Source organism: Micromesistius poutassou (assembly GCF_964030765.1).
Source record: "Micromesistius poutassou genome assembly, chromosome: 19".
NCBI classification, from domain to species: Eukaryota; Metazoa; Chordata; class Actinopteri; order Gadiformes; family Gadidae; genus Micromesistius; species Micromesistius poutassou.
Genome location: NC_140289.1, coordinates 13,045,702 through 13,057,981, shown reverse-complemented (window position 1 = coordinate 13,057,981; position 12,280 = coordinate 13,045,702). Strand labels below are relative to the sequence as shown.

The following is a 12,280-nucleotide window of genomic DNA, read 5'->3' as shown; positions in this document are numbered from 1 at the left end:
TATGTATAAAGGTGTTAACAGTCGTAGTGTAGATGATTGATTATGCAGGGTTCATGGTACAGTAATCCCTGTAGAACATCATCTCATGTCCCCAGATACCTGGTCATACTGCCGTACTCCTCCCTATGTTTAGAAGATGGTTCTAGATGACTTAGGCATGTGACTTTATCTTCTCCAGGCTCATTGGTTGGTGCCGGTGATGTCATTTCCCAGCAGCTGATTGAGAGAAGAGGGTTGGCCAATCACAGCGGGCAGCGGACGGCCCGGATGATGGCCATTGGTTTCTGCTTTGTGGTGAATAACGCACCAATAACGCATATATATATATATATATATATATATAAAATTCATATTTATTTAATCACGATTAATCACATTAATGTCATAGTTAACTCGCAATTAACCACACATTTTTATCCATTCTAAATGTCCCTTGATTTATTTTTGTCCCATTTTTTTTTTCCTCATTTTAATGCTTTGTGCAAATGTTTTTTTATTGAAAACAACATTGGCATATACTGTAGTGTTCAATTTCACACTAACATTCTCACTGTCACCGCAGTCATTCACACTTGGAGCAAATAATCTCTATAATAATTAGGGCTGGGCAATGATTAAAAAATGTTATCCTGATTAATCGCATAGTATTGTGAGTTAACTAGAGATTAATCACACAAATTCTGTTTTAAATCCACTCCAATTGAAGTTAAATGAGATTATCAAATGGAATGACACATTATCATTCATACCAAATGTACTTAAAGGACAATTCCAGTATTTTGAACATTGAGCCCATTTCTGGTTTGTCTAGGATGAGATAGAGCGGTTGACACCGACATGTTGACTATTGGTCCTGTCTCGGTATTTGGCTCATTTAGAATCGCCCTGCCTGCTTCAGAATGGCTGGCTACGGGCATTCACAAACCTGTCCTTAAAACAACCCTAAACATTTGTTATCAGAAATGTGCAACTCACCGAGTGGTTAGTGGTGTTCGTTGATGTTCCAAATCAAGTATCGTAGTGAAATACAGTTTCTGTCCTGTTTTATTTGGCATTTTGTAAATTAATTGAAATGGGAACCGGACCGGAACCGGAAAGGGAGCTGTTGACGTTTGGTTGTAGTCTTTTCGCTCGGTTCTCCGTCTTAACAGTAGGGCTTTTTTCGTTTCCGGCCAACGAGCAATGAGTCTTCCAACAGAAATCAATGGATTTATAAAATGCCCGACAGAAACTGTTTTTCACTACGATACTTGATTTGGAACATCAACGAACACCACGAACCATTTGGTGAGTTGCACATTTCTGAAAACAAACGTTTAGGGTTGTTTTAAGGACAGGTTTGTGAATGCCCATAGCTCATGTTCAAAATACCAGAATTGTCCTTTTATAAGCAAAAACTAGACCAAGTGATCTTGAGGGAGTTTTATTGACTCACTCAGTGTGGGTTGAATATGAAACTTATGGAACACCACAGATTTGGGAATTGTAAACAGGCCAGTTTACACCAACAGTTACTACAAATGTAGTTAAATTCAAATCAGTAGCAGCACAGATTTGGGAATTGTAAAGAGGCTGTCACTTACTGCAATTGTAAACTGTATTGTAAAGTAAGTGGAACTAAAAACATATGATATCAATGTTGACATTCTGTAGGCAAAACCTTTCAAGAAAAACGACGTTAATGCGTCAATTTGGATTAATCGCGTTAGGACGCTACAGTCCTGTAGGTAGAGGACAGTCCTGTAGGTAGAGGACAGTCCTGTAGCTAGAGGACAGTCCTGTAGCTAGAGGACAGTCCTGTAGCTAGAGGACAGTCCTGTAGCTAGAGGACAGTCCTGTAGCTAGAGGACAGTCCTGTAGGTGTTCCCTGTCACAACGTTCTAAAGGTGTTCCGTGCTGCCGGCTCACTGTATGTGGTTGTGTCTGTAGGGTCCAGTGGTAGGCTCACTGTATGTGGTTGTGTCTGTAGGGTCCAGTGGTAGGCTCACTGTATGTGGTTGTGTCTGTAGGGTCCAGTGGTAGGCTCACTGTATGTGGTTGTGTCTGTAGGGTCCAGTGATAGGCTCACTGTATGTGGTTGTGTCTGTAGGGTCCAGTGATAGGCTCACTGTATGTGGTTGTGTCTCTAGGGTCCAGTGATAGGCGGCTGGTACAAGGTGCTGGACAGGCTGGTTGTTGGGGGAAGTAAAAGTGCTGCTATGAAGAAGATGCTGTTAGACCAGGTAAGAGATTATCAGGAAGTGTACTTCCAAAATACACATGAAATACACACTGCACAGTATTATAAATTAAACATCTGAGCCAAAGGGTTCAAAAACCAACCAATGAGTTCATTCAACTTGCTTACGGTGGAGGAGTCAATACACGGTAATACTGCCAAATACAAACTCATTCTTTTTAATCATTAAATGTTACTAACAACACTCAAGAAGTCGGAAAGCTTGAGGATGTTTTGGTCACAACCGAGTTTGTTTTGGAGCCAACCGATACACCTTAATGATGTCTTCCTCCAAATCTGCCGTCTCGGATGTTGGTGGTGTGTGGTGGTGTGTGTGTGTGAGCGTGACCTTCCACACCTCCAGCGGCTGGGCTTTCAGAAGAACCCCAGCTCCTGAACCTCTCAGAGGAACCCCGTCTAGCGTCGTGTACGACAACGTGTTCATCTTGGGCCTTCTGGAAGCTGAAGAGCCTTCAACAAAAACGGAATGCCAGTGTTGCAGTTACGCTCCATCTGGAGGAGGACCTTTGTTTTTACAGACAGAACGTTGTTGCTCAGAGAGGAGGCTGAGCGGCGGGTCGCGGAGGTCACAGCAGCCCAGCGAGTGGCTTCTATTTTGTCCCACAAGCAGCAGTGTTTCTCACGGGGCGTATGAAATATTGAGCAGAGCTAAAGTGTCTGCTTCTGCGCCTGAGCGAGGTCAACGCGCAGCGACTGTAGTGCCATAAAAAGAACCCATCGGGGTGCACCTGCGTCACATCTGTGTTCAAGCGGGAGGTTTACGCTTATTCCACTGCCTTTATGTAACCCTTACTGGAGCTGGGTGTGAACAGCCCCCCCACAGCCCACTAACAGCCCCCCACAGCCCACTAACAGCCCCCCACAGCCCACTAACAGCCCCCCCACAGCCCCCCCACAGCCCACTAACAGCCCACTAACAGCCCCCCCACAGCCCACTAACAGCCCCCCCACAGCCCCCCCACAGCCCACTAACAGCCCCCCCACAGCCCACTAACAGCCCCCCCACAGCCCCCCCACAGCCCCCCCACAGCCCACTAACAGCCCACTAACAGCCCCCCACAGCCCACTAACAGCCCCCCACAGCCCACTAACAGCCCCCCACAGCCCCCCACAGCCCACTAACAGCCCCCCACAGCCCACTAACAGCCCCCCCACAGCCCACTAACAGCCCCCCACAGCCCACTAACAGCCCCCCACAGCCCACTAACAGCCCCCCACAGCCCACTAACAGCCCCCCACAGCCCACTAACAGCCCACTAACAGCCCCCCCACAGCCCACTAACAGCCCCCCACAGCCCACTAACAGCCCCCCACAGCCCCCCACAGCCCACTAACAGCCCCCCACAGCCCACTAACAGCCCCCCCACAGCCCACTAACAGCCCCTCACAGCCCACTAACAGCCCCCCACAGCCCACTAACAGCCCCCCACAGCCCACTAACAGCCCACTAACAGCCCACTAACAGCCCCCCACAGCCCACTAACAGCCCCCCCACAGCCCACTAACAGCCCACTAACAGCCCCCCACAGCCCACTAACAGCCCCCCACAGCCCCCCCACAGCCCACTAACAGCCCACTAACAGCCCACTAACAGCCCACTAACAGCCCCCCCACAGCCCCCCCACAGCCCACTAACAGCCCCCCACAGCCCACTAACAGCCCCCCACAGCCCACTAACAGCCCCCCACAGCCCACTAACAGCCCCCCCACAGCCCCCCCACAGCCCACTAACAGCCCCCCCACAGCCCCCCCACAGCCCACTAACAGCCCCCCACAGCCCACTAACAGCCCCCCACAGCCCACTAACAGCCCCCCCACAGCCCACTAACAGCCCACTAACAGCCCCCCACAGCCCACTAACAGCCCCCCACAGCCCACTAACAGCCCACTAACAGCCCACTAACAGCCCCCCACAGCCCACTAACAGCCCCCCACAGCCCACTAACAGCCCACTAACAGCCCACTAACAGCCCCCCACAGCCCACTAACAGCCCCCCACAGCCCACTAACAGCCCACTAACAGCCCACTAACAGCCCCCCCACAGCCCACTAACAGCCCACTAACAGCCCACTAACAGCCCCCCACAGCCCACTAACAGCCCCCCACAGCCCCCCCACAGCCCACTAACAGCCCACTAACAGCCCCCCACAGCCCACTAACAGCCCACTAACAGCCCACTAACAGCCCCCCACAGCCCACTAACAGCCCCCCCACAGCCCACTAACAGCCCCCCCACAGCCCCCCCACAGCCCACTAACAGCCCCCCACAGCCCACTAACAGCCCCCCACAGCCCACTAACAGCCCCCCACAGCCCCCCACAGCCCACTAACAGCCCCCCACAGCCCACTAACAGCCCCCCCACAGCCCACTAACAGCCCCCCACAGCCCACTAACAGCCCCCCACAGCCCACTAACAGCCCCCCACAGCCCACTAACAGCCCACTAACAGCCCCCCCACAGCCCACTAACAGCCCCCCACAGCCCACTAACAGCCCCCCACAGCCCCCCACAGCCCACTAACAGCCCCCCACAGCCCACTAACAGCCCCCCCACAGCCCACTAACAGCCCCCCACAGCCCACTAACAGCCCCCCACAGCCCACTAACAGCCCCCCACAGCCCACTAACAGCCCACTAACAGCCCACTAACAGCCCCCCACAGCCCACTAACAGCCCCCCCACAGCCCACTAACAGCCCACTAACAGCCCCCCACAGCCCACTAACAGCCCCCCACAGCCCCCCCACAGCCCACTAACAGCCCACTAACAGCCCACTAACAGCCCACTAACAGCCCACTAACAGCCCCCCCACAGCCCCCCCACAGCCCACTAACAGCCCACTAACAGCCCCCCCACAGCCCCCCCACAGCCCACTAACAGCCCCCCACAGCCCACTAACAGCCCCCCACAGCCCACTAACAGCCCACTAACAGCCCACTAACAGCCCCCCACAGCCCACTAACAGCCCCCCCACAGCCCCCCCACAGCCCACTAACAGCCCCCCACAGCCCACTAACAGCCCCCCCACAGCCCCCCCACAGCCCACTAACAGCCCCCCACAGCCCACTAACAGCCCCCCACAGCCCACTAACAGCCCCCCCACAGCCCACTAACAGCCCACTAACAGCCCCCCACAGCCCACTAACAGCCCCCCACAGCCCACTAACAGCCCACTAACAGCCCACTAACAGCCCCCCACAGCCCACTAACAGCCCCCCACAGCCCACTAACAGCCCACTAACAGCCCACTAACAGCCCCCCACAGCCCACTAACAGCCCCCCACAGCCCACTAACAGCCCACTAACAGCCCACTAACAGCCCCCCCACAGCCCACTAACAGCCCACTAACAGCCCCCCACAGCCCACTAACAGCCCCCCACAGCCCCCCCACAGCCCACTAACAGCCCACTAACAGCCCCCCACAGCCCACTAACAGCCCACTAACAGCCCACTAACAGCCCCCCACAGCCCACTAACAGCCCCCCCACAGCCCACTAACAGCCCACCAACAGCCCCCCACAGCCCCCCACAGCCCACTAACAGCCCACTAACAGCCCCCCCACAGCCCACTAACAGCCCCCCCACAGCCCCCCACAGCCCACTAACAGCCCACTAACAGCCCACTAACAGCCCCCCACAGCCCACTAACAGCCCCCCACAGCCCCCCACAGCCCCCCACAGCCCACTAACAGCCCACTAACAGCCCCCCCACAGCCCCCCACAGCCCCCCACAGCCCCCCCACAGCCCACTAACAGCCCACTAACAGCCCACTAACAGCCCACTAACAGCCCACTAACAGCCCCCCCACAGCCCACTAACAGCCCCCCCACAGCCCACTAACAGCCCACTAACAGCCCCCCACAGCCCACTAACAGCCCACTAACAGCCCCCCCACAGCCCACTAACAGCCCACTAACAGCCCCCCCACAGCCCACTAACAGCCCCCCACAGCCCCCCACAGCCCACTAACAGCCCACTAACAGCCCACTAACAGCCCCCCCACAGCCCACTAACAGCCCACTAACAGCCCCCCACAGCCCCCCACAGCCCACAAACAGCCCACTAACAGCCCCCCCACAGCCCACTAACAGCCCACTAACAGCCCACTAACAGCGCTAAAAAACAGGTGTTTTTGGTGTTTAACCTGTAGCCATACAGTAAGCACACATGTGTGTGCATAGCATCCTTTGAGATGTAAACATTGGTGATTGACTGCTGTGCTTGTGTGTCCACACTTCCAGCTGGCTTTCGCCCCATGCTTCCTCGGAGCGTTCCTCAGTCTCTCCGGGGCTCTGAACGGACTGACAATGGAGCAGAACGCTGCCAAGCTGAAACGGGTGAGACCCCTTATCACCTCTACGTCTGTTCAGCTATATCACCTCTACGTCTGTTCAGCTATATCACCTCTACGTCTGTTCAGCTATATCACCTCTACGTCTGTTCAGCTATATCACCTCTACGTCTGTTCAGCTATATCACCTCTACGTCTGTTCAGCTATATCACCTCTACGTCTGTTCAGCTATATCACCTCTACGTCTGTTCAGCTATATCACCTCTACGTCTGTTCAGCTATATCACCTCTACGTCTGTTCAGCTATATCACCTCTACGTCTGTTCAGCTATATCACCTCTACGTCTGTTCAGCTATATCACCTCTACGTCTGTTCAGCTATATCACCTCTACGTCTGTTCAGCTATATCACCTCTACGTCTGTTCAGCTATATCACCTCTACGTCTGTTCAGCTATATCACCTCTACGTCTGTTCAGCTATATCACCTCTACGTCTGTTCAGCTATATCACCTCTACGTCTGTTCAGCTATATCACCTCTACGTCTGTTCAGCTATATCACCTCTACGTCTGTTCAGCTATATCACCTCTACGTCTGTTCAGCTATATCACCTCTACGTCTGTTCAGCTATATCACCTCTAGGTGTCTTCATTCCTCACGTCGTTCCTCCGTTGTGGACCAGGACTAGTAGGACTAGCAGGACTAGTAGGACTAGTAGGGCTTCAGCTGTCCTGAGGTCAGAATGGGATTGAGCCACCAGGAGCCAGTGAAGGATGCAGTAGTGGTGTAGAGTGGGAGGGGTACAGACCAACACATTCCACTACTGACCAATTGGCCTATCAATTATTAATTGGAGATAGACGGCAGAATGGACAGAAAGCAGATGGAGAACGGCCCGGTGAAGCATGCAGACGGTTGCCTAGGAGAACAAATGGACACTCCAAGGACATGGGCTTTGGCCGGATGAGGACAGCGTCTTATTAAAGCAGTTTGGCCCTGGTTAACACCTTTACTGGTGGAGAACAGGAGTTCAAATCCTTTTGTATTAGTATCATTAAGCCTAGTATTACGTATTCTATAAATGGTTATGGCAGGGTAACCTTATAATTAGGTTTGGATTTCAGTTTGGGTTAGTTAAGGGTTCAGTTAAGGAAAATCCTAATATTGTGGTGTAATGGTATTAGGTTAAGTAAGATTAATTGTAAGTGGACTGGATATGGCACGTTTCAAAATTTGCACTGGGTGATTGCCTTCAATCACCATTCAGTCTCTCCATGCGGCTGGTCAGGGCAGTTAGCGCGACCCTGGGTTTCGAACCAGCAACCTTCCAGTTGTCAGACAACCTTTACCTCCTGAGCCTCTCCTGAGATACTTCTGAATGGAGAGGCCACAAATTCTGTAACATATTTTTTGAATGACCTGTCATACAAACCTGTTTGAGAACGCCCACTTCAACTAGTCTGTTTCTTTAAAAAAACATGATAATCCAAACGTCACTAAGGCTTAGTTGGGCTATGGGTGTCAGGGGACTTTACATTACATACCCAAACATTTCAAAACCCAGGACTGTATCAAACACAGCTTACTGCCATTACTCAGTGAGATGTCAGATAAGATGCTTTGATGTTATTCTTTAATATCTAAAGGGCTGCTTTATTAATGAAGAAGCCATGACAGTTGAAACACCACTAGACCCCAATCCCTTTTCTTTAGTTTATATACCTTTCACCTAGACCCAGTAATCAGATTTAAGATGATAATAAAGTCAGATGGCAGGTGAGCTCAGATCAGGTGAACAGGACGTTTCCCCGGCTGGCCACTGGCCGTCTGAAAGCCCCGAGAGGCGGCACAACGGCCTCTATTTCATCCCTTTTCCCTAACCACAACGGGACAAGAAAAAGTGTGTAATGTGGATCAGACTGTGTGGTCAGAATACCAACTGCATTTAAGCTTGTTACCTTCTGTATGTATTTTAAGGTTTTGAATATACCCATGATCCATAGCGTGATGTAGTCCCTTTCGATTGATCCTGGAAGAAATTAAATCCTTTTTCACCCAAACCTTCTCCTAAACCTGCTTTGATATACGGTCAGCTGACATTCTTCCATCTGTTTTTGTTATGGAGTCTGGTTTGTTTGTCCGAGTTCGTCACGGTAACGGCGGGGGGCGTGACTTAGTGACAGGTCAGTTGCTTGTATTAGACCTTTCCCTGTAGGTATCGTTATGGCGGAGAATAGATATATTTAAAAATATACAATGTACCTGTATGAACAAACTAGGCAAGTTGGGTTTCCATTTACTGAAGTGAATACTCATTTATTCTTCCAAAAATCTTAAAAGTAGTTTGTTCTGTTTCAACTTTCTTCCTTTTGACAAGGACATCTTGCAAGTAGAAGTTGGTAGTTTTTTATCCTTCTTGTATTAAGTATTAGGCCAACATGTGGGCAGGTGTCTCCTGCCTGTAGCGCAGGGCAGGGTTTGACCTTAATTACAAAGTGGTCACAGTCCAGAAAGCAAACGACAACCCAAAAGGAAATGGCAAAAATTTGCTCTGTTTTTATTTGCTCCAAGTCAAAACATGTCAAGTTGACCTTCAAATCGATGACGTGTGTGTGTGTGTGTGTGTGTGTGTGTGTGTGTGTGTGTGTGTGTGTGTGTGTGTGTGTGTGTGTGTGTGTGTGTGTGTGTGTGTGTGTGTGTGTGTGTCCAATTAAAGGGAAAATATTGCATAAAGTTTTTATATTGATTGTGTTTTACTCATCAGCTGGCTCTACAGCGCTCTATAGAACTATAGGGTTTGCTTACTAGTCTACTGAGGATAAAATTATACGTTTAAATGATGGTTTATACTCAATGAAGAGGGCATTAACGTGTTTACATCTTCCTGTTTCACTTTTTTCTTTCAGGATTATGCTGATGCATTGATCTCAAACTACTATGTAAGTTAGCGATTAATGACTTCATATTTTCATGATTATCAAATTTTATTTATGATGGAAATGCAATATATATTTTTCCCTGGGAAGTGGCTCTTAACCGCGAAAAGGTTAAGCTCTGACCTGAACTACTAACGTGTTCTGCTCCCTGATGCAGCTGTGGCCACCAGTGCAGATTGCCAACTTTTATTTTGTCCCTCTGCATCACAGGTAAGAATCTGTGGGTCGTTACAGCTCAGGTGGTACGTACTCCGTTGAGGGAGCTCATAGCTTATCCATTTCTTTTGTAATCTTTTTCATTATTTTCCTGTCCTCTCTGTGTGAAATGTCCCTACTCCTCCTGTTTGGTTGTAGCTCCACATGGATGAGCTTCATCAGCCGTGGTTCTGGTTCTCATAGAATCCGCCCTCATTGTTTTGCAGACTGGCTGTGGTCCAGGTCGTAGCCGTCTCTTGGAACTCCTACCTCTCCTGGAAAGCCAATCAAATGTGAAGCTCGTCAGCATTACTAGTGATGTGTGCTGTGATATATTGTTAACTCTTTTACTATTCCAGTCCTGAAACACTTGACGTGTTGTGATTGAGTCATTTTGTAAAGGTTGCGGGGGAATGTTCGCCCAAATGACAAATTCACACTTGAAAGTCAACCTTGCACTAGTGTGAGAGTTTGTTCTCTATGCTAATTAGCTTTGCCATCACTCTGGCGACACACCAGGAAACATAGATAACACATACATTAAAGAAAAGCTTACATTATCAAAAGCTATCATAGGTCCTTGTGACTGCAACCTAACGTACTTATAAACACAATTTAATAATAAAGGGCTTAAATATTGAGGATGTGAAATTCTTTGGCATGCATAGTCTTATTAGGTTGGGCTTGTGTAGTTTATGATGGTGATGGTGATAGTGGGGTTGTGTAGTTTCTATGATGGTGATGGTGATAGTGGGGTTGTGTAGTTTATGATGGTGATGGTGGGGTTGTGTAGTTTATGATGGTGATAGTGGGGTTGTGTAGTTTCTATGATGGTGATAGTGGGCTTGTGTAGTTTCTATGATGGTGATGGTGATAGTGGGGTTGTGTAGTTTCTATGATGGTGATGGTGATAGTGGGGTTGTGTAGTTTATGATGGTGATAGTGGGCTTGTGTAGTTTATGATGGTGATGGTGGGGTTGTGTAGTTTCTATGATGGTGATAGTGGGGTTGTGTAGTTTCTATGATGGTGATGGTGATAGTGGGGTTGTGTAGTTTCTATGATGGTGATGGTGATAGTGGGGTTGTGTAGTTTCTATGATGGTGATAGTGGGGTTGTGTAGTTTCTATGATGGTGATGGTGATAGTGGGGTTGTGTAGTTTCTATGATGGTGATAGTGGGGTTGTGTAGTTTCTATGATGGTGATAGTGGGGTTGTGTAGTTTCTATGATGGTGATGGAGATAGTGGGGTTGTGGTTGTTTGGGGAATGCCATGCATGGCTGTCAATCAAATGCAATGCAAAAGCATTTTATAAAAACTTGTTTCCCACACAAACAAACCAAAGCTATATAAGGCAACAGTGACTGATGAATCCATTGAAGATGTGCCAGAATAGCTCACCTGGGATAGTCATCTCCCCGTGGAAGTTGGAACATGCTTTCTTTTCACGTCCAGGTCTGTCCTGCTGCGTGGCAACAGCCCATTAGCTTTGGGTAAAATAAAGATAGTTTTTTAATTTATCAACACAAAGAACTGTGATCCCTTCTGTTAAAACGATGGGCTGATGAGCAAGAGGACAGGGCAGCGGGTCTGAACCCAGAGCGTACCCACTGAACCGCTAGAGGAGGGCTGGTTAAAGTGGCCCGAAGGCCGGACACGTTCAACTGATGAAACGTCATTTAATCGTTTTTGGCATTGTTGTCCTTTGGCTCAGTTTAACTCAGAGGTAAATGTTCAACACGTGGTTTATTCAACGAGCTGGCACTCTGGAGGGGCCCTGAAGAACACAGGTACATAAGCCACGCCCACAGGTTCTAAATGACCCAGCTAAACCTCGGTCTGTCTTGGCCTGGTAGAGGCTTGTAGGGTCTGACTTATCTCAAACCAATAAAACGATGGCACTGGTTGACCACGCTGTAGAAGAAGAAGCTATTCAGCACCGGTGTTTGTGCTACAAATGTGTGGTCCAAAGAGGGACTGATGTTGGATATCATGTGGTCTAAATAAAGCATAGAAGAAATTAATTTACATCAGACAACAATCTTTCATGATAACGTGTGTTGAAAGGATTCAACTGCTTAAATGACACATTCAGCAGCCATTACCTCACTCGTTCATCTCTCAAACATAACCAGGTTATTAAATAGGTTGTAATTACGAAAACTTGACAATAACTAGAAAATGCATTTGCTGGAGAAAATGCAGCGAGTGCTGTAGTGCAAAGTGAGGTTGAAAATATGTTTTAGTAAAGCCACATAGATGAAGAAAGAAAGAAATGTAAAATAGCTTAAATCTAGTGAAGGGATTTGAACAATAAACAATGTAAACATGCACACCATTTAAAAAATTTAACATTTTTAAAGTAAAGCGATGGGTTAAACAAATTTTAACGTGATCAATTTTGAATACATTTGAGAAAATATAGAAAAGCTGAGATAAGCTGGTGTGTGTGTGTGTGTGTGTGTGTGTGTGTGTGTGTGTGTGTGTGTGTGTGTGTGTGTGTGTGTGTGTGTGTGTGTGTGTGTGTGTGTGTGTGTGTGTGTGTGTGTGTGTGTGTTAGTAACTTGGAAAAGTATAGCATGACGTTAAATGGATTGTTTAGCATTGTTGTTAGC

The 12,280-nt window shown here is 48.9% G+C and overlaps 1 protein-coding gene across 1 annotated transcript in view; it reads left to right on the top strand.

The window, feature by feature from the left end:
- The window catches only part of mpv17 (mitochondrial inner membrane protein MPV17), a 29,030-nt gene extending 18,579 nt beyond the window's left edge, over positions 1 to 10,451 (top strand). Inside the window, exons 3-8 of the mRNA XM_084483566.1 lie at positions 179 to 294; positions 2,130 to 2,222; positions 6,484 to 6,579; positions 9,442 to 9,474; positions 9,629 to 9,681; positions 9,894 to 10,451. Of these exons, the coding sequence (XP_084339692.1) occupies positions 179 to 294; positions 2,130 to 2,222; positions 6,484 to 6,579; positions 9,442 to 9,474; positions 9,629 to 9,681; positions 9,894 to 9,963 (461 nt within the window). The 3' untranslated portion in view covers positions 9,964 to 10,451. The remainder of the gene's footprint in view (positions 1 to 178; positions 295 to 2,129; positions 2,223 to 6,483; positions 6,580 to 9,441; positions 9,475 to 9,628; positions 9,682 to 9,893) is intronic.
- Positions 10,452 to 12,280: the final 1,829 nt, after the last annotated feature.